This window comes from Parambassis ranga, chromosome 8 (assembly GCF_900634625.1).
Source record: "Parambassis ranga chromosome 8, fParRan2.1, whole genome shotgun sequence".
NCBI lineage: Eukaryota > Metazoa > Chordata > Actinopteri > Ambassidae > Parambassis > Parambassis ranga.
The window spans coordinates 11719277-11739716 of NC_041029.1; the positions used below are offsets into that span (position 1 = coordinate 11719277).

The 20440-nt window shown below is 41.1% G+C and overlaps 1 protein-coding gene across 2 annotated transcripts; it reads left to right on the forward strand.

Annotated features, from left to right (window-relative positions):
• Window positions 1-125: 125 nt before the first annotated feature.
• On the forward strand, window positions 126-13973 carry trip10a (thyroid hormone receptor interactor 10a). Of its 2 annotated transcripts, XM_028411760.1 has the most exons (15): window positions 126-455; window positions 4093-4208; window positions 5700-5756; window positions 6010-6157; window positions 6705-6767; window positions 7051-7155; window positions 7236-7364; window positions 7614-7760; window positions 7874-8062; window positions 10555-10719; window positions 11508-11617; window positions 11851-11983; window positions 12229-12317; window positions 12397-12530; window positions 12834-13973. In XM_028411760.1, exons 1-15 carry the CDS (start codon window positions 432-434, stop codon window positions 12983-12985), a joined length of 1761 nt encoding a protein of 586 aa, XP_028267561.1. In that variant the 5' UTR covers window positions 126-431; the 3' UTR covers window positions 12986-13973. The 2 variants fall into 2 exon arrangements, with proteins under 2 accessions (XP_028267561.1, XP_028267562.1); XM_028411761.1 differs by lacking the exon at window positions 10555-10719.
• The last annotated feature ends 6467 nt before the right edge of the window (window positions 13974-20440 follow it).

Consider the following 20440-nt stretch of genomic DNA (forward strand, 5'->3'; position numbering starts at 1 on the left):
TTCATGACTCAGGTCTGTGACAGTCTGATCTACATGTGGAAGTTTGGAAGATGGTGGAAGATGTTTTTTTTCCCCTTTCATTAAGCATCAGGAGAGAGAGCGTGCAGTGAGCTGCAGCAGGGTCTGCGCGGTCAATAGCGTACTGGCCCTTTAAGATTTAGGATTTGGGAGTGACGCGGATCCGAAAGCTAGTTTGTCCTTAGTTTTCTTCGCTATGAAAAATATTTGGACAAACTAAACCAACGGCTGCCAGCCTATGCCAGTTAGTTAACTATGACTCGGATTTACATTATTTTCTGAAGAAAAGGAGACGGGATTTGATAGCGACGGATTTGTCACGTCGGGATTATAGTTTGCCAGGGCCGTCCTCCGAGCTGTCGGGATAACTTTGGAGAAGTTCTTTGTATTCAGGAAAGTCGGACCAGCTGAACATGGATTGGGGCACAGAGCTTTGGGTGAGTCCATCATATAGTTGGCTTGCGTTGTGTTATTGTCAAGTGTGCAGTAATGCACTTTCTTAGCGAATGTGAGCGTCTTGTGGAGAGGAGTATACATGTCTGGAGAAGCGGTTTGCTCCGGAGCGGTGCGTTCATGTACACTGATCCGTTTTCTAAACCGTCCAAGGGTTTGAAAGTGAGCGTGTTCGCAGACCGTCAACATGTTCTGTCTAGTTAATCATGGATTACACAGTAAAGTTTTACAGTCAGTTTTTTTTTCATAACGTCAGATTTAATCTAAACTACATAACAACATTTCTAACTCCTGATGATAATCTTCATCCTTCAACTAAACACCAAGCAGGTCTTAAATAGCATTTACTCTGCACACAGAGAAAGGTGCACCCTGCAGGATGCTTCACTGTTTACAGTTTGGCACACCTTGCTTCCATGGAGATACAATCAGATGCTTTGATTTGCCCTGGCAACAAGCCTCATCATCACTGATGTGTCCACCTGAGTGACGAGAAACACAAGCTATATGATGGCCTGAATGGCTGTTGTTATGGGCTTGGTTGACCTATATTTAAAATGAAATGAATGCTGTCACACACACACATTCACAGAGAACCTGGAAATGGAGCATTGCAAAGATGAGGATGGGGAGGTTGTGACCTCATTACAGAGGCTCCCCCTAGGCCTCTTCCCCTGTCCCTTTTTTATCCTATGTGCTGGTGCAACAGCCTAATTAGTTTTGCCCTACTTTGATTGATTCAGAGAAGCACCCCCGTATTAATCAGAGGCATAAGAGTCCTGTTGCACTTCATGAAGTACAGTTTTAAGATTTAACTCTTACACAGATAAATAAAATGTATTTCTGCATGTGGATGAGTATTAGACTTATAGCCTCACCTGCCTGGTTAAACAATGGTCTGCTGGCATAATTGGCTCTGTTAATGTTTGGCTGAAGAGTCATCCCTTGGGGTAAGTCAGCCCAATGGCATCTGTCTCCTGATTGTCGTTAATCCAAAAGCTATTTTAAGGCACAAGTTTACAGCGTGGGAGATCAGTGTCTAGGCATTAGCTGTTATAGTGAGCATTACCAGGCCACTCCTGGGGACTGCAGTGAGGCAGGTCTGACCAGGCCAGGCCCCTGGTTTTCTCAAAGACAGGGTGACTAAGGGCTGAAACATCCATCTAAGCCTTGTAGGTCGCTGACTCGCAGGATGACTCCTTTAGAAGTTATGTGTCTTCCATTTAATTCTGTATCATCAGTATGGGAAGATTATCTGTAAGGGCACTTACAGAAGGAGGCACAATGTCACATCTGTATTGCACCCCTCTTGCCTACGTGTGTGCAATAAAAAATAGGTTATGGATGTTCTATAATTACCAGGACAGAACTGAAATGTTCAGCCTCTAAAATGATGATTAGAATGCTACTGATGCTACAAGTGTTCCTCAGGAATGTGCCAAAAATAACTCCAAATGTCCATCTGTACATTCATGCAAGAAAGGTTGAGGTTATAATAAAAAATGAGATGTGCAAATCAGAGCCTTGACCACAAACATGGCTTTTACTTATCCAAACAAAAACAGCTAGTGCGAATAAATCCGGTTATGATGAATAAAAATCAGATGAGTGCAGACCTCCCTGTGGGGACACAAGATAGTTTCGGAGTGGTGGTGATGACTTGCAGTCGTCAGACAGCCACTGGTGACACTGATTATGTCTGTGTGTGCTATTTTCATTCATTTTAAGAGACTTTTAATGAGGTTAGCTTTTTCTTACTGGGACAGCCTTGTTTTGAGTCAAGTACTGATTGATGATTCATCTACGTACGCAAATGCTTCTTCTCTTCATATAATACTTCATTAGGGGTGATGTGCAGGGATGGATAGACCTTGTGGAGCCTGACAGCATCCTTGTAATATTAACCAATATTCAGGAGCTCAAGCTCGAGTGGGACCAATAAGTAGCTATTTACACAAATTGTAAACATTTTAGAATGCTAGTTACTGCTAGAAGCAAAAGGAAATCAGCCCACCCCTTGCTGTGAAGTCTGTAGACACAATACTGGGTGAAGCACTGTTTATTAGCACAGCTTCCTCACACTGACCCTGACGACACACATGCTTGGACAGACTTCTAATAACACAAAGTAAAATCACACTGACATGTTAAGCTTGTTTAATTGTTGAGAAAGACACCAGAATGCTGTATGACTCTCCCCAAAAGATCTGTTTACCAGGTATACCTGTGATACCAAAGCTGTTAAATTACATGTTTTTCCTCAGTCTGATAACATCTGCCACCATTAACAAGGCTGCACTGTGCAGCTGTATCATATATCATATCAGAAGTGTGCAAATGACTGGAATTGGGTTTGTTAAACCTGTCTAGTGACCATCTGTCGCACATCTTTCAGAACAAGTTGAATCTCCACACTGTTTCTACACTCCAGAGCAAAGACTGATGAGGGGTACAAACCCTGATATGCAAATATTAGACTTATGCAAAATGGCTGAGGCAAAAGTGGAATGTAACTTTCCATTTCAGCTGCCATAGCCTTTCCATAATATAAGGCTCATACTTCTCTTAGTCATCAAACATGAAGAGATTTTTAACCATCAGTCTGCAATCTGACCTCTAATTCTTATACTACATCATTCTTATTGGATTTGAGTTGTATGTGGATTCTTAGAATCGTGTTTGATTTTAGGCATTGTAATGGAGCACTGCAGCAACATATGAAAACACAAATGCAAATAATCTTAATAATAGCAGGCAAACACAGCTGGATCACAGTTTAAAAAAAAACAAAAACATTTTCTGTCAGATTATTTGAATGGACAGGCTGTAGAAGTCATAGCCAGGTACCATAGCCTTGTCTGTATTAACTGTCATTACTTCTGTTCCAATGTTTATGACCTTCTGTGGAGCCTATTGGCTTGGAGGTACTGTGGTGATGGATTGCAGGCCTCTGTCTTAACTTTAAACTGTGTTCTGTCATTAGGTTAAATATGGTGTCATCCATCAGAGGCTTTGTTTTACCTGAAAGGCAGGAACATGGCCCGACATGTCAGGCATCCCCTTTCATAATATCCCCACATCTCTGCTAAGAAAGCTGTGCAAGATTTTTTTTCTTTTGATATTGTCTCATTTTTAGTGGACTTGTCTCAGCTTGAAGGTGTTATAAAGTTACTCAGAGATGATAGAGGAAGAAGGCAGTCTCTTTCATACTGTATGATGTGAAAGAGAAAAGTCAGCAAATTGCAAATACCGTAGGTTTAAGACACAGTATCCACACTATGCATTTTTCACTGTATCCATGCTTCTTCCTGTGTGAGAGGTTGTACGGCCTGTTCTGACCCATTGTCCTTCGATTGTCCTCTCCCTCACTCAACATGAGTGCCACATAATTTAGCTTAATAAGTTAAGCAGAAGTTCAACACATGTGGAGAATATTCTTAGAGTCATGCAGAAACATGCAGAAATGAACCTCTTAGTTTATATAATTTATTATTGCCTTCCACTCAAGATTCCTTTATTTGACCTCAAACTTGAGGAAGATCCCTCTTTATTACCTAGAGTGTAACACATGTTCTGTCTCTGGTCTTTGCCTTATTTGTCTCTCACGCTCTTCCCCCTCAGGACCAATATGACATCATTGAGAAGCACACGCAGTCAGGCCTGGAGTTGGTGGAGAAGTATGTGAAGTTTGTAAAGGAGAGGACAGAGATTGAGCAAAACTATGCCAAACAACTGAGGTAGGCCTCACTCCTGTCGTCGTTTTCTTTTGTGCAGCTTGTGTCTGTGTGTGTGTTTACATTGGTGCTGGTTAAAAGACTGTTTATGAAATGTTTGTTGGTCTTATGACTACTTTGGGACAGAATCTGACTTGTCTCTGAAACACTAGCCCAATTCTCCAGCTGCAGTCTGCTCTCTCTCTCTCTCTCTCTCTCTCTCTCTCTCTCTCTCCCCTCACTCTCTCTCTCCCCCTTTATCCATACTGCTTCCTCTCCTAGTTGTTTCCAAGTCCACGGGCCCACATCTGTTGTAGTGCAGAGCAGTGCTGGAGAGGAGAGGAAGTGGGAGCAGACTGGCACATGATAGACAGGATGTGGTCAGAGGGAGAGTGAAAGAAGCAAGAATAGCTTTTTAAATATCTTCATTGTGGCCTGTTGTTTTTAATCCAATGGAGTACAGCCATAATTCCATAAATGTTCTGTAGTGGTTCCAAATATTTTAAACCAAAGACTGACAACATATCAGATGTGAGCCAAGAAGGAAATTAAACCTTCACTAGCCACTAGAGTCAGTTTGCACAGATTCCATGTTAAAATGCACAAACCTACAGCAGAAAAAAAACTTATGTACAGCCTGGTACAAAAAACATTTTGGTTTCTGTGAATAATTTCCCTATTCATATTCCAGATGCTACCAAAAGATATAAATTATTAATGTATAATAAAGCCAGATTTAGAATCTGCTCAGCATATTTCTCACAGATGTTTCCAGAACTATTTTTTTAGATATATTATTAAGATCCACATGCTAATGTAAAACAAGTGGTGGAAGATCTCACAGCTAATTAGGTTAATCAACAGTGGATGAGACCTGAAATCGATGCAGAAACAATGCTGAATGGTTAGGATGTGTAGGCCCCGGCCCATCTCTGGGCAGCCTAGTGTTGGATTTGTTCTTTTTTTGCTTTAAATTATGCACTATCCTCTTCTTTAATGACTAGAAAACAAACAAACAAACAAAACAGTACCATTCCATTCTCAATGATCACATGTCATTAGTGCATCCCACATGTACGCAAACAACAAACAAAAACTAACAAATAAGACTTCTATTGGCCTGATCCCATTTAAAGATGGACTGAGCTGCCATGGAAAACTGCTCTGTGATGCGATATCAAAATGAGGAATTTCCTTTTTGAATTGTTGTCACCGTGTCCTCCAGCATCTCTGTTGGCATGGAGGTCCATTAGTGTACCGAGTATGTGTTATAATTTCATAAACAATACGTTAATCCAGAATGGTGCATGCAGTTTTCTATATGCTGCCATCCAGACACATTTTCTTTACAGCAGGCGTCAGGTGTTACAGCACGACCAGCAGTATGGCTCAGTGATAGAAGAGAGGGCAGAATTTGGGTTGCTTAATACTTATTGACATTTCTTCCTCATATATCTTTTCAGTTATTGATTATTCTAAAATATTCACCAGCCTGTTTGTTCTCACTATCTACAGGAACCTTTCAAAGAAATATAACCCAAAACGAAGCAGCAAAGATGAGCCAGAGTGCAGGTGAGTCATTAGAATTGATTTAAAGTTCAGTAATCATTATAAGGAGTCACATTTAGCTGCAAAACGTATTGATGTTGATGCCATTTAAACCCCCCAAAAGGAAGCAGGAATAAGGAAGTCATGAGCATCTTATCACACACTGCCTGCTGCTGACATTCTGTTTGATTCTGAGTACTTATCATCTTATCAGTGGTCACCATCGCAGTGCCTTTGTTTCTCCACCCTTTCCTCTCCCCTTCCTCCTGTATGATAGGTTGTCCAGCAACCAGTCCTTTTTGGACATCCTGAATGAGATGAACGACTATGCTGGGCAGAGGGAGCTGATCGCTGAAAACTTGATGATGAACGTCTGCATCGATCTCACCAAGTACCTGCAGGAGCTCAAGCAGGAGCGAAAAATGGTCAGCCATCTTTGTAGTAGCCACTGTGCTCCAAAGAGATTAACATGGTGGCATGTTTTAACAGGCAAAACGCACAGTGTGCAGGTTCTTTCCTGCACAGCCCCTTGCAGGCTTGAAGGCCGGTTCACTAGTTTCATCGTTTACATCTTAATTTGAATTTCACCTGATGCCTCTGCAAGTCTGCTGCGTGGTGTGTTGTGTGCCCACAGCACCAACAGCAGACTGACAACATGCCAGATGGGATACACAGCACATGGTGCTAAGGAGGGAGAGTGGGAGGGGAAAAGAAACCTTACTTGGTGTCTCATCATAGAGTCTCTGTGAGGAGAGTTTTGGCTTTGTTGTGTTGGATTGTGGTGCAGTTGTGTGCAGACTTTTGCTGAAGACGTTATGTCTCAAACAGACACACTGGTATTTGTTTTCTTGCCTGTTATGTTCTCTGGCTGTTGGAGGTCATTGTTTATTCTGTCTGCCCCTACACATGTCTCCCTCTCTCCCTGTCATCTGACTCTCCTCTCACTCCGTCTATTTTTATGAATGTCTGCAGTATCTCATGGAGGCCAAGAAGGCCCAGCAGTGTTTGGAGAGCACCTACAAGCAGCTCGACAGTGTAAGTGCAGGCCTACATTACACATTTCTAACTTCCTGTATGAAATGAAACACTGTAGTCGATGGTTACGGATTCTGCATGGTCAGTCAGGTGGCTATATTTGTCTACAGTTAAACACAGTGGTTAAGAAGTCCCATTTTAAACTCCCACTTCATCATCAATCCAGCAGCTACTTAGTAATGATTGGTGATGTTATGCTCCCAAAGCAGAAACCTCCGCTATCCCTTTTATATTTCATCCAGGCTTTGACCTCACTTACAGCCTTTCCTTCTTTCTACACCAGAGTAAAAAGCGCTTTGAGAGGGAGTGGCGAGAAGCAGAGCGCGCGGCGCAGTACGCTGAGAAGACGGATCAGGACATCAATGCCACAAAGGCTGACGTTGAAAAAGTAACAACAGACGTGATGCACATGCTAATCCAGAACACGATGGGATGCACTTTAACCTGTTTCTTTATGTGTGGTTTCAGGCCAAACAGCAGGCTCATATGAGAGCGCACATAGCGGAGGAGTGTAAGAACGACTACGCCTCCCAGCTGCAGAAATACAACAAAGAGCAGAACCAGTTCTATTTTAATGATATGCCACTCATTTTCAATGTAAGTCCATTAAATGCTGCATCATGACAGCCCACCATCTACATCATAAAACACAAGCATTCTGTTTATAGATAATTGATGAGTTCAGTGGCTTATGTTGTGTGATTTTCCAACAATGGTGATGACATCATCGCTCCCGTGGTGAAATATATGAGGACATTTTATAAATGCTACTTTTTCAACCTATCCAGTCTCATCCAGTCTAGTCTCATCTCAGTGTGTGAGCAGCTGTTGTGTTGTGTTCTCCAGAAACTGCAGGATCTAGACGAGAGGCGAGTACAGAAGTTGGCGCAAGGCTACATCCTGTTCTCTGACACAGAGAAGCATGTGATGCCCATCATCGGCAAGTGCCTGGAGGGCATCACTAAAGCCGGCAATAACGTTAATGAGAAGAATGTACGTTGGTCTCAAAACATGTTAAAATAATTTTAATTGCAGCTCGGCTTTATGCAGTCTATTTGAGCTGTTTTGAAAATAATTCTTTGATTGCTCTCCTGCTCTTTGACCAGGACTCTATGGTGGTAATAGAGCAAAATAAATCAGGATTTGAGCGCCCTGGAGACGTGGAGTTTGAGGATTACAGTCAGGGCATCAATCGGGCCTCCTCTGACAGCAGCCTAGGAACACCTAAAGGCCCCATGGACCTCCTGGGGAAGAACAAAAGCAAAAACTTTTGGCTTTTCAGCAAAAGGAGTAAGGTAGGAATAGCTGAATGACATGACCTCACATTAACAGATGTGTTTTTTGCATTGTGGAAATTGTGCACTTAGTTAGCCGCCACCTTCGATAATATTGTTGTCTGATTAGTGAGTGACTTCCTGCATGGCAGAGGCAGGAAAATCCCCCACAGAGAGGTGGACGTTGCTGCTATACACACATGCAACACACACATACACAACCTCCTCATCCCTACAGCTTAGTAGAATAATGCATGCACTTCTTGCATTACATTACACATAACCTCACACACACCCCAGCATTTCTAGAAAGAGGTCCTTTGCATGACTCTGGCTGTGAGTGAATAAACCTTACTCCCCTCCCTCCCTCCACACTCCCTCCCTGTCCCTGCAGTGTGGTTTCCAATAGGTCAACTGGCAGTCAGCATTCTGCTGCGCTTGTGCTTTCGTCAGCACGGGACCCAAACAACATTGAATTTTCCTCTACAGGCATCCACAAACACACTGCTTCCATTATACTGGCCAGAACCTGGCATTATGTGTCACATCACAACATAATCTTTGCATCGACATCAGAATGACAACAGGTTTGTCGGATCAGGAAAACAGGAGCTATGTGTAAATGCTGGAAATTTGAACATTTTTATATGCTCTTCAGTTTCTGTTTCAAACAAGAGAGCTTCATTGTGAGTCTCACAGGAGCGCTCCGAAATTAAACTGGTGATATGAGTGCCTGACCACTAACCAGCTAATGGCCCCCCTCCTCCAGTCCCAGCACTAAATGATCCCTTCTTTCTTCCCCGCAGTGTTTGCTTGTTCAGCACCTCTGGGCTCTCTGCATGTCTTACTGGCTGTGCACTCTTCCTGTTTTGTGTATGTGTGTGGCACAGAGCTCTGTGTCATCAGTCATGCTCTCCCAATTAGGCCCTGAGCAGTATGAATAGGAGGCTGACTGCGCAGGCTTGACTGAGCCCTCGGTTTATGTCTGGCCCTCAAACATTCCCATTCTTAACTGCTCTCCTTGTACTTAGATCCTCATAACTCTCAGCAAAAGTAGCACCTACCATCGTAGATGTAAGAATAACTGCATTACACTTCCAGCTATCTGTGTTTACACAGGGGAGCATGTTGTAGAGCTGTGTTAGACATTTAGTAATGAAGACTAGAAGCTATCAGCCTCCTGTGTAATTTAGCTAATAGACCCCACTCCCGCCTCCCTACGTAGATGTTCACACTGAGGGAATTTTATGTAGTTGGCTTCAGGCATGTTTTCCAGTTAACCTCTTTCTAATAGGTCACATGGGGCTTTCATCAAGCCCCAAAAATCTATATCCTACTGTGGGAATTGAGCAGGTTATTTATAACTACTAAACTGCTGTATAAATTGATACTGTATCTATAAAGGTCAGATTCAGGATAGCACTACTTAAACTGAATACTTTATCTCAGTTTAAGCAGATAAAGTGTTTTGAATCACCAAATTTCTGAAATATTATTCAAATATCTAGTTTTATAAATCAGGGAGACAAATTTTTGTATTTTCATACTGCATCAGGACTGTTTTGACCAGAGGACCTCAAGGGTTGACACAAGGTGGAACCCTAGTTTCACAGATGCAATCAATCTCTCCATCATTAGCGGCAGGCATCAATGCCAATTGGTTGCATTTTTTTGCCCACTGAAAGAGCTCATATGGTTGAAGTTATGGCGACAACTCTTGCCCGGTAGTTCCTCTGATCAAAACACACCTATTTTGTCTTGTTCGGTGTCACATGGACAGCCACTCAACATGAGGTTTCCATAGCAGTTTTCATAACATATTCAAAGATGAGAAAATGAGCATATGAAGCTGCTATGGCCTCTCAAAACAAGAAATGTCAACAGTAAGCAAGTTTTTTGGTCAGGTCTGTTTTACACAGTGAAACCAGGAACATACCTGGAATATGGTTTCACAGTTGACTGATCATATCTGTTATTTATTTTAAAAAATCACTAGTAATGCTCAGGAATGCTGCCACCACTGAGCAACCTGTCAACAGTGCTACATAAAACAGTTTATTTTAAAGCACTGTCAGCAATGAAGATGGGAAGTTAAACATCACATTATGATATGAAACCATGACAGATGTAAACAGGTAGCCTCACTCTGCCCTGCACTCAGACCGCAGTGTAGGTGCGGCCTGCTGTGGCGTCAGTGTGGGAGCCGTGGTTGGTTGCTTGCTTGTAGTTTTTGTATCTTAATGTGTTTTTTTTTTTAATGAAAGCCAAAGAGACAGATGTGCGTTTGTGCTTTCATGCTGTTTGGGCTTGTGTGCTGGGTTTGCTCCAGTGTTGTCTTCCTGGCTTTGTGGTGTGCTTTAAGGTGTTGACTTTGTCTTTTTCTTTCCCTTGTCACCTTGTTATCTTCCTCTATTATTCCACCCCCTTACCCCCATACACCACCCTATGCCTGCGCACCTCATTCTCGGGTGCTGGTACTTTGTTTTTTTTTTTTTCCTCTCCCCCGACCCCAGCTCTCCTCCTCCACGCTCACTCCTCTCTCCACACCCCCTGCCCCTTCACCCGCTAACGGACCCCCTTCCCCCAAGTTTGGCCGGGACCCCCTGTCGTACTGTTTGAAGGAGATCAATAAGACAGTCAAACCCAGAATCTCTTCCTTCCGGACACTCAGGAGATCGGTGAGTCACCAGAGGAGGTGGTGCCAGGAGGCCTCGGGTTCACACATCACCCTGTGTTCATGCTTCTGCAGGAGTCAGAATTGCCCATATGAATAACATGCAGCATAACTTCTAGTTATTATTTTTTAAAGTTAATATTTTGTAATGAGCATCTCTTTTGGGTGGAAAGAAGCACTTTTTTAGATTTTTCTATATACGTGTTGTTTCTTTTTTTCCCCTCAGAAATTTACCCCGGAGAGAATCATGGTAATGGTGTAACTGTGGGAGGGTGTCAGATGTCTTACACACAAAAATGGCCACCTTTTCTTTACATTTTGTGTCTAATTTCCATTCACATGTTCATGCTGGTGTTTCTGTGCTGCAGGGCCTAATTATGCAGCTTTCAGTAACATGGCCTGAGTTTGTATTGAAAAGGTGGCCCCCTGGTGGTGGAAAGAGGGCAGAACGCTTGGTGGCACGAGCAAATTTTGATATATTTGTGCTTTTTTTCGAGCACTTTTGAAACATTATCCTGTAGTATAAATGGGACTATACAGAGTTACTGGAGTGTGCTGCACTGTATTTGTTTGGTGATGGTTTTGTGTTCAGCTCATTGACATTGTTTGCTGGTTTTACATTTGTTTGAATCTTAGCAAAAGAGAAAATTTGCGTCATGCCTGTTAAACTTTCTTATCCTCTGAGCTGAAACCAAACCAGTGGCACGGGGTTCCTCTTGACTTTTAGATTGTCATTATGAAACTGTGAGGCTGAGCTCAGTGTTAACCCACCCTTCCTGTGACTTCTTGCAGCCTCCGGTGACAGAGGACTTTGCCCATCTTCCTCCAGAGCAGCGCAGGAAGAGGTTACAACAGAAATTAGAGGAAATTTGCAAAGAGTTACAAAAAGAAGTAGATCAAAGGTGTGTATGTGTGTGTGGTGCGTGTGTGTATTAATAGCTATCTCTGTCAGAACTTCTCTGGCGGATCAGTGGATGTAATATTCATGCAGTGTACATAAATCTGCGGTGTCTCTGTGTGTTGGAATTGTTTACCCTCCTCTGAGCTCTGCAGGGAACAGATTTGCACTGAAAGTCACTTTCCCTCTCCCTCTCCATGTTCCTGTCTGTCTCTTGGTCTCTCTTAATCTTTTCAGTGAAGCACTGGGAAAGATGAAAGATGTTTATGAGAAAAATCCTCAAATGGGAGACCCTGCTAGCTTGGCATCCCAAATCAGCCAGACATCCCAGAATATAGAGCGGCTCAGAGGAGAGCTGAGCAAGTATGAGGTAATCCTTGACCTCTGTTGTTCATTCAGATTACTGTATGTGGCTCTGATTAGTTAATTCTAATACACCAAAGGGTCATTGAGCTTTCATATATGCAGACATATTAAAATATAATTTAATATATTATGAGCTAAAAGAGTTTCTGCTTCTCTCAAGCTGCTCTCTATGGTGGCCTCAAAGGACACAATACATTAGCTTTACTACAAATGTTCCACTTTTCATTGTGTCTCTCCTCTCTCATGTAGACTTGGCTGGCTGAAGCAGGAGGTCGAGGGGACACATTGCGCTACAAAGCTCACAGCTTTAACAATAACGGAGCACATGATGTACACAGGTAAGATCAACTTACTTAAATTCTATTTTAAACACAGGGTTCATGAACAGGAAACTTTATTTTTGTCATTTCTTTCCAGCCCTGATGGAGCTCACTCCGATGAAAGCACTCCTGATCCCTCGCAGGCTATTTACGCCGAGTTTGATGATGACTTTGAGGATGAGGAATTAACCGCTCCTATTGGGAAATGCACAGCTATGTACAACTTCCCTGGTAAGTTGCGACATACAGTAAGACACATGGTCACGGGTCACGGTCACTGTGACATTTGCTCTCTCTTCTGACCAGAATGGACACGATCAGTGTTTATGCTAATTTATAATTTCACATGACTAATAATTTCAAGTACATTCATCATATTAGCAATCATTGTTTTACACATATTTTTCAAAATGTCTGAACAGAAAATTAAGATTTCTTTTGGGTATTAAGATTAAGATAACCTTTATTTGTCCCACAATGGGGAAATTGTGTATGTATAGCAGTATTTTCACATCAGGTTTTACTTCCTTTCAGGCGCCAGTGAAGGGACCATCTCCATGCAGGAGGGAGAGGTGCTGGCTGTGGTAGAAGAGGACAAAGGGGATGGATGGACCCGTGTCCGTAGGAACAATGGGGACGAAGGCTACATACCCACATCTTACGTCACCATCACACTAAACAAATGATAGGACACACGAGGAACAAGAGACACCTTAGAATAACGCTTCACATCGGACCAATCTTAAAAACGCCACAGCAATAACGGGCAGAGGAACGGTGCTAACAGTATGCTCCTCATTAACGACATTTTACTCTCTGATCGCTTTTGTTGGTTTTGGTTAGGCACCATTATGGTACGAGTGCTTGCCTCATTCCACAGCCTAACGAGGGTCTTGAATGTGCGAGGAGGAAGTGGTGAAGGAGGAAGATGAGTGCTGCTGCTGAGACCTGCTCTGACCCATGGCAGTCCAACCTTCCACTGCAATATATGCCCTCTCATTTGTCTCAAGCGTGCCACCTTCTACCTTTTAATAGCACTTGAGTGTCCCCCGAGGATGAAGGCAGTTTGGTGGGGGAAAAAGCTACACTCTCCTGCTTTACAAACACTTTTATATTCAGACAATCACAGCCATATCATCTCTTCTGTTAACTTTAGCCATAGAAAGGATACAGTAGCTGTTCTTACATCCTAAAAATTGTACTAAAAATAATTTATTACAAATATGTATAAATAAAACTTACATGTTTGGCAGACGTGTGTAAGGATGTTCTCACAATGTTTTTGTTTTTCTCCTTGTAGCCACAAAAGGGAGTGAATAATGCACACACAGAATGTGCTCCATTAAGGCAATTGTATTTATGTAATAAGTTATATATATATTTTAGCTATCACAACACCACTATTGTCTTATTAGCTTTTTAACCATTCAAATAAAGGTTGTTACATTGTGAGAGAAAACTTAAAGCATCTACCTTTGTCACTAATAATCTTTTATTTGGATTTACACTTTAAAGATGTTTTTTTCATGTTTGTTGTGGAGCCAGCAAGAAGCATTACTTTGCAAGTAACTGCTCATATGTCTTTGGTGCCTTTCTGGTTAAAAGCATTGTATATATACCATTTTGCATATAAGATATTTTCCCCAAGAGTTAATAAAGCACATTTGAAAGTTAGGAGTGGATATGTCATCTCTGAACTTGAAAATAAATAATTAAACAACCAAGTTTGTGCAGCTTCTTGTCGGTAACATTTTCTGCACTCTTAAGATGTTTATTACTTCTACAGACTGCTGAAGTAATGTGGGTTGACTAGAGTGTATGAAAGACATGATTTTAGATTAAGATTTTTTTTAAATCATCCAAGTATCAGAGTTGATGATATCATTGATGACTAGGATTATGTTGCCCCTTAGTAGTGACTTCACTGATTGAATTGAATACCATTACTGTTGTATACACACTCTGTGCTTGTAATAATTTACCATAATTTGTGTTGATTTATCTTCTCCTGTTAGTCACAGTGAAACATCAATGTAAAATCCAACCAATCGTTTTTTTCATCATTGGTTATTTAATGTGCTTCTCTGTGTCTTATCTGTGGTAGAGCAGGGTGTCCACTAATCCCAGGACTGATGCTTGGATTCCTGGCTGATGTGTCAAGAAGATGGTGAAGCCCAAGTTGTTCTCAATTGCTGCTGATGTGTATTTGTAAGTGCTTTATAGTACCAGCACAGTTGATAAGTGCTTTATATGTACAGAACACATTGAACAAATACACTGTAGGAATTGATTAAAATAAATGCATTCGTAGGGTTAATCCTCTGTGACAGGGATTTAGTTTCATAAACATGAACGTAAACAAAATAAGGAAACATAAAGACAACTAACCTTCTCAAGTCATTTGCCGTTTCAGATGTTGTGATGCTGTTGCATCAAATAAAATTCCAGTATTGTTTAAAATGCTGACCAGGACTATGCAGCTGCTTTTCAGTAGGTGGCATTGTTGCATCATTTCTCATGGAAGTGTCAGACCTGACATCCAGTCTGCTTTCTGCATAATTATGTTTTCAATATAGGCCATGCATTTGCATACCTGATTAAATTACACTGGCATCAAAACCATACTGTTTATAATGACTAATTAAATAACCCCAATCTGGCATGCGTCCCACTTTCACATCACCTTTCTCACAACAGCAGACAAGTGAAGTGAAAGGCTATGAAGTTGGTAGAAAACAAGTGAATTAATCTGTCATGTTTTGAGTGGAAATAACACATCACTGGAAGAAATGATGGAGATCTGCTCAGCCGAGGCAGCCTCCAGCAGCAGCACATACTGTGGCATTGAATGACTGGTCAGATGACCGAGGAGTCGGATCATCATTTGTATGCAAAGCCTTTATTCTCAAGATGCGTTAAAGGTCAGCTTTTCAATAAAGACTACAGGATCCAGCCAACATCCTGTGCCTGCCTGGCACCTCAGCTCACCCTGCAGGGGACATTAATGAGGAGATGCACGTTGATCATATAGCAGCTGCTGCAGGATTTGTTAGGGTTAATGCATTTGGTCTTCCTGGCCACACCTTAATGAGCTACAAAAACACTTTCATCAACATGGTTGGTTTGAACCATTTTCTGCCCTTTGTGAATCATTTAGATTAATGCATAGAGATTTAATTTTGAAAACAAAGATGACCTGATTTCTCCTCATTTAACAACACCTATTATCTCTCACCTAATGAGCAGAGTAGCTCCAGTGGTTTGGAACATCCCTCCTTCAGACGGACCTACATTACAGTACAGGACGGGAGATAGTACATCTCTGATATATCACTTATGATCCTGGTTTCATTCATCTTTTTAACAAGTCTATTTGAGCAAATATTTTCTTGGTTTAACACTGTCAGATAAAGATAAATCATATACATTATGCACTTAGGCCGTGGTGCAATGAGTGAGCCTCTGAAGGAAAACTGTAGGATGAAAGCAACCCAGATTCTGCAAAATGTAAAAGCCAAAAAGAAAGAAACCTTTTCTTATTAATCAAAATGAATACACATTTCAGACAGAATTTGAAATATGATTACTTTTTATGTTAGGAAAAAAAAATTAAAACCTAACCTTGCATAAAATGACTCACAGTCACTGAGGTTTTCAGTGTAAAACTGTGAGGATGAAATGACTGAGAGATTCCTGGTGGTTAATGGTTGCTGCTGGTGCCGCTGACAGATAAATCTGAAAGTTGGTTACTGAAGTTCATGCAGAGCCATGGCTGCAGGAGACATCTGATTAGTCCATACTTATTTCAGCAGAATCAAAGATTGTAGAAAGGTGCTCACCTTCCACCACAAACCCATGTCAACGCGTTGCGGCTGATCAGCTAACAAGCTACAACCTGAGCATTACTGGTGATTCTTGAACGTAATGTTGACACAAATATACAAAAAATACAGTCACTGATTTCCTGGCAGGAAATCAGTGACTGTATTTTTTTGCACTTTTATATTCATTCAGTTTTACGAAGAGGCAAATCATACCATACATATAAACAAAACGTACAGAAAGAAAAAGAAAACAAAATCAAATGGGAAACAAATAATAAACAAACAAAAACAAAAGCAGTGCTGTACATGTGTATTACTCTGGCAGTGCTGTTATGCATCATTACTACAAGTCCCTGCATAAATGTATATAACCAAGGTGGGTGGCACATTTAGGCTTGACTACTGATCAGTCTCCATCATGCTGGGCAAGATGATCTAGAAAAGGCTGCCAAATCTTATAAAATGCCTTCAGCCTATTTAGCAAGCCAAAATCCGAGTCTCTCAAGGTGTAGCACACCTGTCAATTCTGACAGCCAATCCTTAAAAGTGGACACTGTAGTGAAGTGAGTAGTGAAGCCTGTGTAATACCTTGAATTGAATTAACTGGTGTCTAACATTAACAGAGCATGATCTGATTCTGCTGAGGCCCTCCCCCCAAATAATATCATTAATCTGTATTCCCAGCTCCTCCTCCCAAGCTGTTTTAATAGATTGTGTGTCAAAGTTAACCTGTTCAGACATTATCTTGACAAAAGCAGAAATCAGGTTTTCTGAGTCAGGTAGGCCCAGCAAAAGAATATAGCACTTGTTTTCACCAAGTTAGATATGTTCTGATGGACATAGTTCCTAATTTGTAAATATCTCAAAAAAATATGTTGAAGGAACCGAAAACTTTTCTTTTAGCTGTAGCAGCAAGTAGCAAACTGTTTCAATATATAGATCCTTTCACAGGATAATGCCTTCTTGCCTCCATATGTCAAAGGCTGCATCAGAGAGAGATGGAAGAAAGGCATGGTTACGGTGAACTGGGGTTATGGTGTCTGGAAATGTGAGTCTATTTTTTTTTGAGTAAAGTTTCATATCTGTTTTATTACATTGTTGTTAAAACAACTATGTGTCCGCTGCATCACAGGTGATTAAAGATTTAGGTCATTGATCTTCCAGCAGTTGCTACAGAAAAAGACAGAGATGGAGGGAAACCTTTGGACTCCTCAGCAGCTCTGTGTGGTCTAATAGTGTGTGATTCCATGTTGTACCATTTATAACTTTGAAAACACAATTTACAAGGTGATGTTAGAATGATTAATATTTCGAGCCTGCGTTGCACCTAACTCCACTGCTTTGTACGTATAATGGAATTCATGAATAAATATTCTAGTTTTGAATCTGCTTTGTAGCCTACAATCTTGAACAGTGGCTTAAGCCTAGATGTATAAATAAAAGTCACAAAGATAAATCTTTGCCTCATGTTCATCCCTGTGGCACAGCTAGAGGCCAATTTTCTGTTTGTTTACAGCCGTCTTCTCACAGCCATTCTACTGAAGCCGGTTCCCTCCACATCGCTGCCATTCTGAGCATGTGGATCTAAAGAGCCTTTAATGAGCTCCGCCAATCAAAAGTGTTTTACCATCAAGCTTGTATTCAGCTCTGGCAGAGCCAGGAGGACTGACTGCCACTGCTCAGCTGTTAGCCTCATTAACAAAATGATTAAGATGAGAATGTTGTAAGCTGAAATCTTTAGGTTATGTTTTGGCGAAGTTGTGGGTTTACTGTGCTTAAAGTTAAATTAACTATTTTAACCACTGAAATAAATCATAAAATCTTAGCAGACCCAGCTGTTCCTGTGGGAGCATACAATGCCATGTCTTTTCTATGGTGATGATGCCATTTTGTTTTTATTAATCTTCTCATTGCAAAACAAACCTTCTCCAGGTTATGGTGTACAATGAAACAACCTTGCAACCTGGTCCCAAGTCAAGTGATTTGCAAGGGCTCCTGAGGTCCAACTGTTAACAAAAATATGGATGTATTAAACATACTTTGCTTTCTGCACCTCACTACATATGATACAAACTTTTTTTAAATAGCTAAATGGTAGTTTCATGTTAGAAAACGTCTTTTTGACACAGCTTCATTTTGTGTGTGTGTGTAGGTGTCATAGATTTGGGGATATTAAAGGTTGTTTTATTTATATTTTGGCACAAAGGTTGTTTTCTGCTGTGTTTTCACAGATGTCAGACAACCCATACAAGAAAGGCAGGCAGCTGCCTGGAAACCCAAGCTGTTAGGGGGCCACAGAGAGCTGATTAAACTCATCTCTACAGCAATAATAGCCATCCCATCCCATCCATCCATTTTCTTAACCCACTTTTCCTGTATTACAGCATCATGGAGGGCTGGAGCACAGCTGTCACTGGGCGAGAAGCGGGGTAGACCCTGGGCATGTTGTTAGTCTATACCTCCACCCCTTTTCTCCTTAAACAATCAAGTAACAATTTACTTCTTAGAGAAGAAAATAGCCTCTATGTTTGAATGTTTTCCCCCCATCATTGCATTGTATCCCTTAACTGTATCTTGAATTATTACTGCTCATTGTTGAGCATTGTTTATGTTATCAAATGTAATTGAAGTAACAGTAACAGCATGTGTAGCCTATATAATTGATTGTTAATCTCCTGCTTTACGTTCAGTAGTCCAGTTGGTGGCGGTAGTGCACCTACAACTCTTCAATAAACACTAAAGAAGAATACGACGCCTCCTCACACAGGTGGCCTGAGACGACACATGATAGCTACCGCCCGCTAACTTCACCAGAGCACCTAGCTAGTTTGCATAGTAGTTCTCCTGTTTGCAAGACACGACAGTAATATAAGCTAATTCTGCATGTAATAATGCTAGCTACATGTTGGAAGTAGCCACTTTATTTTGCGGAACCGCAGATTTGTGGACTCTAGATGGCTTTTTATTTATTCATTTTTATACTTTTACACCTATGCTACCACTTGCTTTTTCGTATTTTGTTGCTGTTTATATACATATTTACACAATCTTCATCATATTTGCGTGACATGTTTGTATGTCCATCCAGCCTTTCCTGTGCTTTATTGCACAAAACTGTTTACACTGGGCCTAAGAAAAGCCAGTCTGGTAAGTTCTTTGAAAAATATACAAACGGAAATCTATTTACATGTATTTAATTGTCAGGATGCCAGGCTCCTGTTTAGTGTTCATGTTCTATCAAATTTACTCTGTTGCAATGTGAAAAAAAAATCATCATTCTTTCAATGAACAAAATGTTTATTGTTCAATTAAAAAAATGAAACTAGACTTTGATTATAAGGCTAACTCTGTACTTTTCTTGCTGCATGAAGGTCTTCAGCTTTTCATCATATCAGTGGACCAGACAAAAGAGAAACATGCCACCTCATGCCAAGAGTCTAGTAATGTGCTTCCATTGCTGTTTGGACCAGCAGTCTTGGCAGCAGCATTGGATTTCTTACAGGGGTAAGAATTCATCATTCACTATTCTGTACCATTTTCCACAACATAATGTCTGGGGACACTGCTGCTGGTGTGACAGTAAATAGTGTTACTACCAGCTATAAAGGATAAGGCTGGTGATGTGATTAAGCCTGCAGACACACCAGCTGTTTATTTACTGTGTGTGCAGTTCTTCCTCATTTAAAATAAAAACTGTTAAAACAAATTGATTGGACGCACTGTTGCATTGGCTGCAGGTTCTGTTATAACAAGGAGTTTGGTCTTGGTAGATTTTGTGGAAACCGCTGCAAGAATTAAAAGCAGTGATCGTATTTAGTGTTTTCGTAGAGTTCAGGGTTACAAGAGCTCACTCTGGAATTGTGTCAGTGTGAGGCTGCCTGGATGAGTGGTCCTTGAGAAAGCTTTGTCTGCCCCTTCCAAACAGGCACATTAATGAATCATATTCTGTGTATCACTTTGGATACTTCCATCAGTACACTTGTACTTCACTCTGCACATAGTGTACTTACATGCGTACATTTCCACCGAGTTGTGTTGTCTACAACTGAACACAGCGAGCTGTGCACTCACAAAAAATGATGGTGGCAGTGTTATAAATGGCTAATCTACCCAGCTGGATTTTTTTGGTAGTGTGAGGCAATACATGATCCAAACAAAACAAAAATGATGACAACATTAGTGCAGCATTTAATGAAAGATGCTGTCCATTTCTTTTTAAACAACCAAGTAACAATCTAATTCCTAGTGAAGAAAAGGGCCTCTATGTTTTGACATTTAGTGAAAGATGCAGTTTTAGTTCAAAGAGAGGGAGCCAAA

What these genes read in the sequence shown, in the direction of transcription:
- trip10a (XM_028411760.1), top strand. Translation starts at nt 432, where the DNA reads ATGGATTGGGGCACAGAGCTTTGG. An exon ending in TCAAGCAGGAGCGAAAAATG is followed by an intron (nt 6,158 to 6,704) that starts GTCAGCCATCTT and finishes GAATGTCTGCAG; the next exon opens with TATCTCATGGAGGCCAAGAA. An exon ending in CAAAGGCTGACGTTGAAAAA is followed by an intron (nt 7,156 to 7,235) that starts GTAACAACAGAC and finishes GTGTGGTTTCAG; the next exon opens with GCCAAACAGCAGGCTCATAT.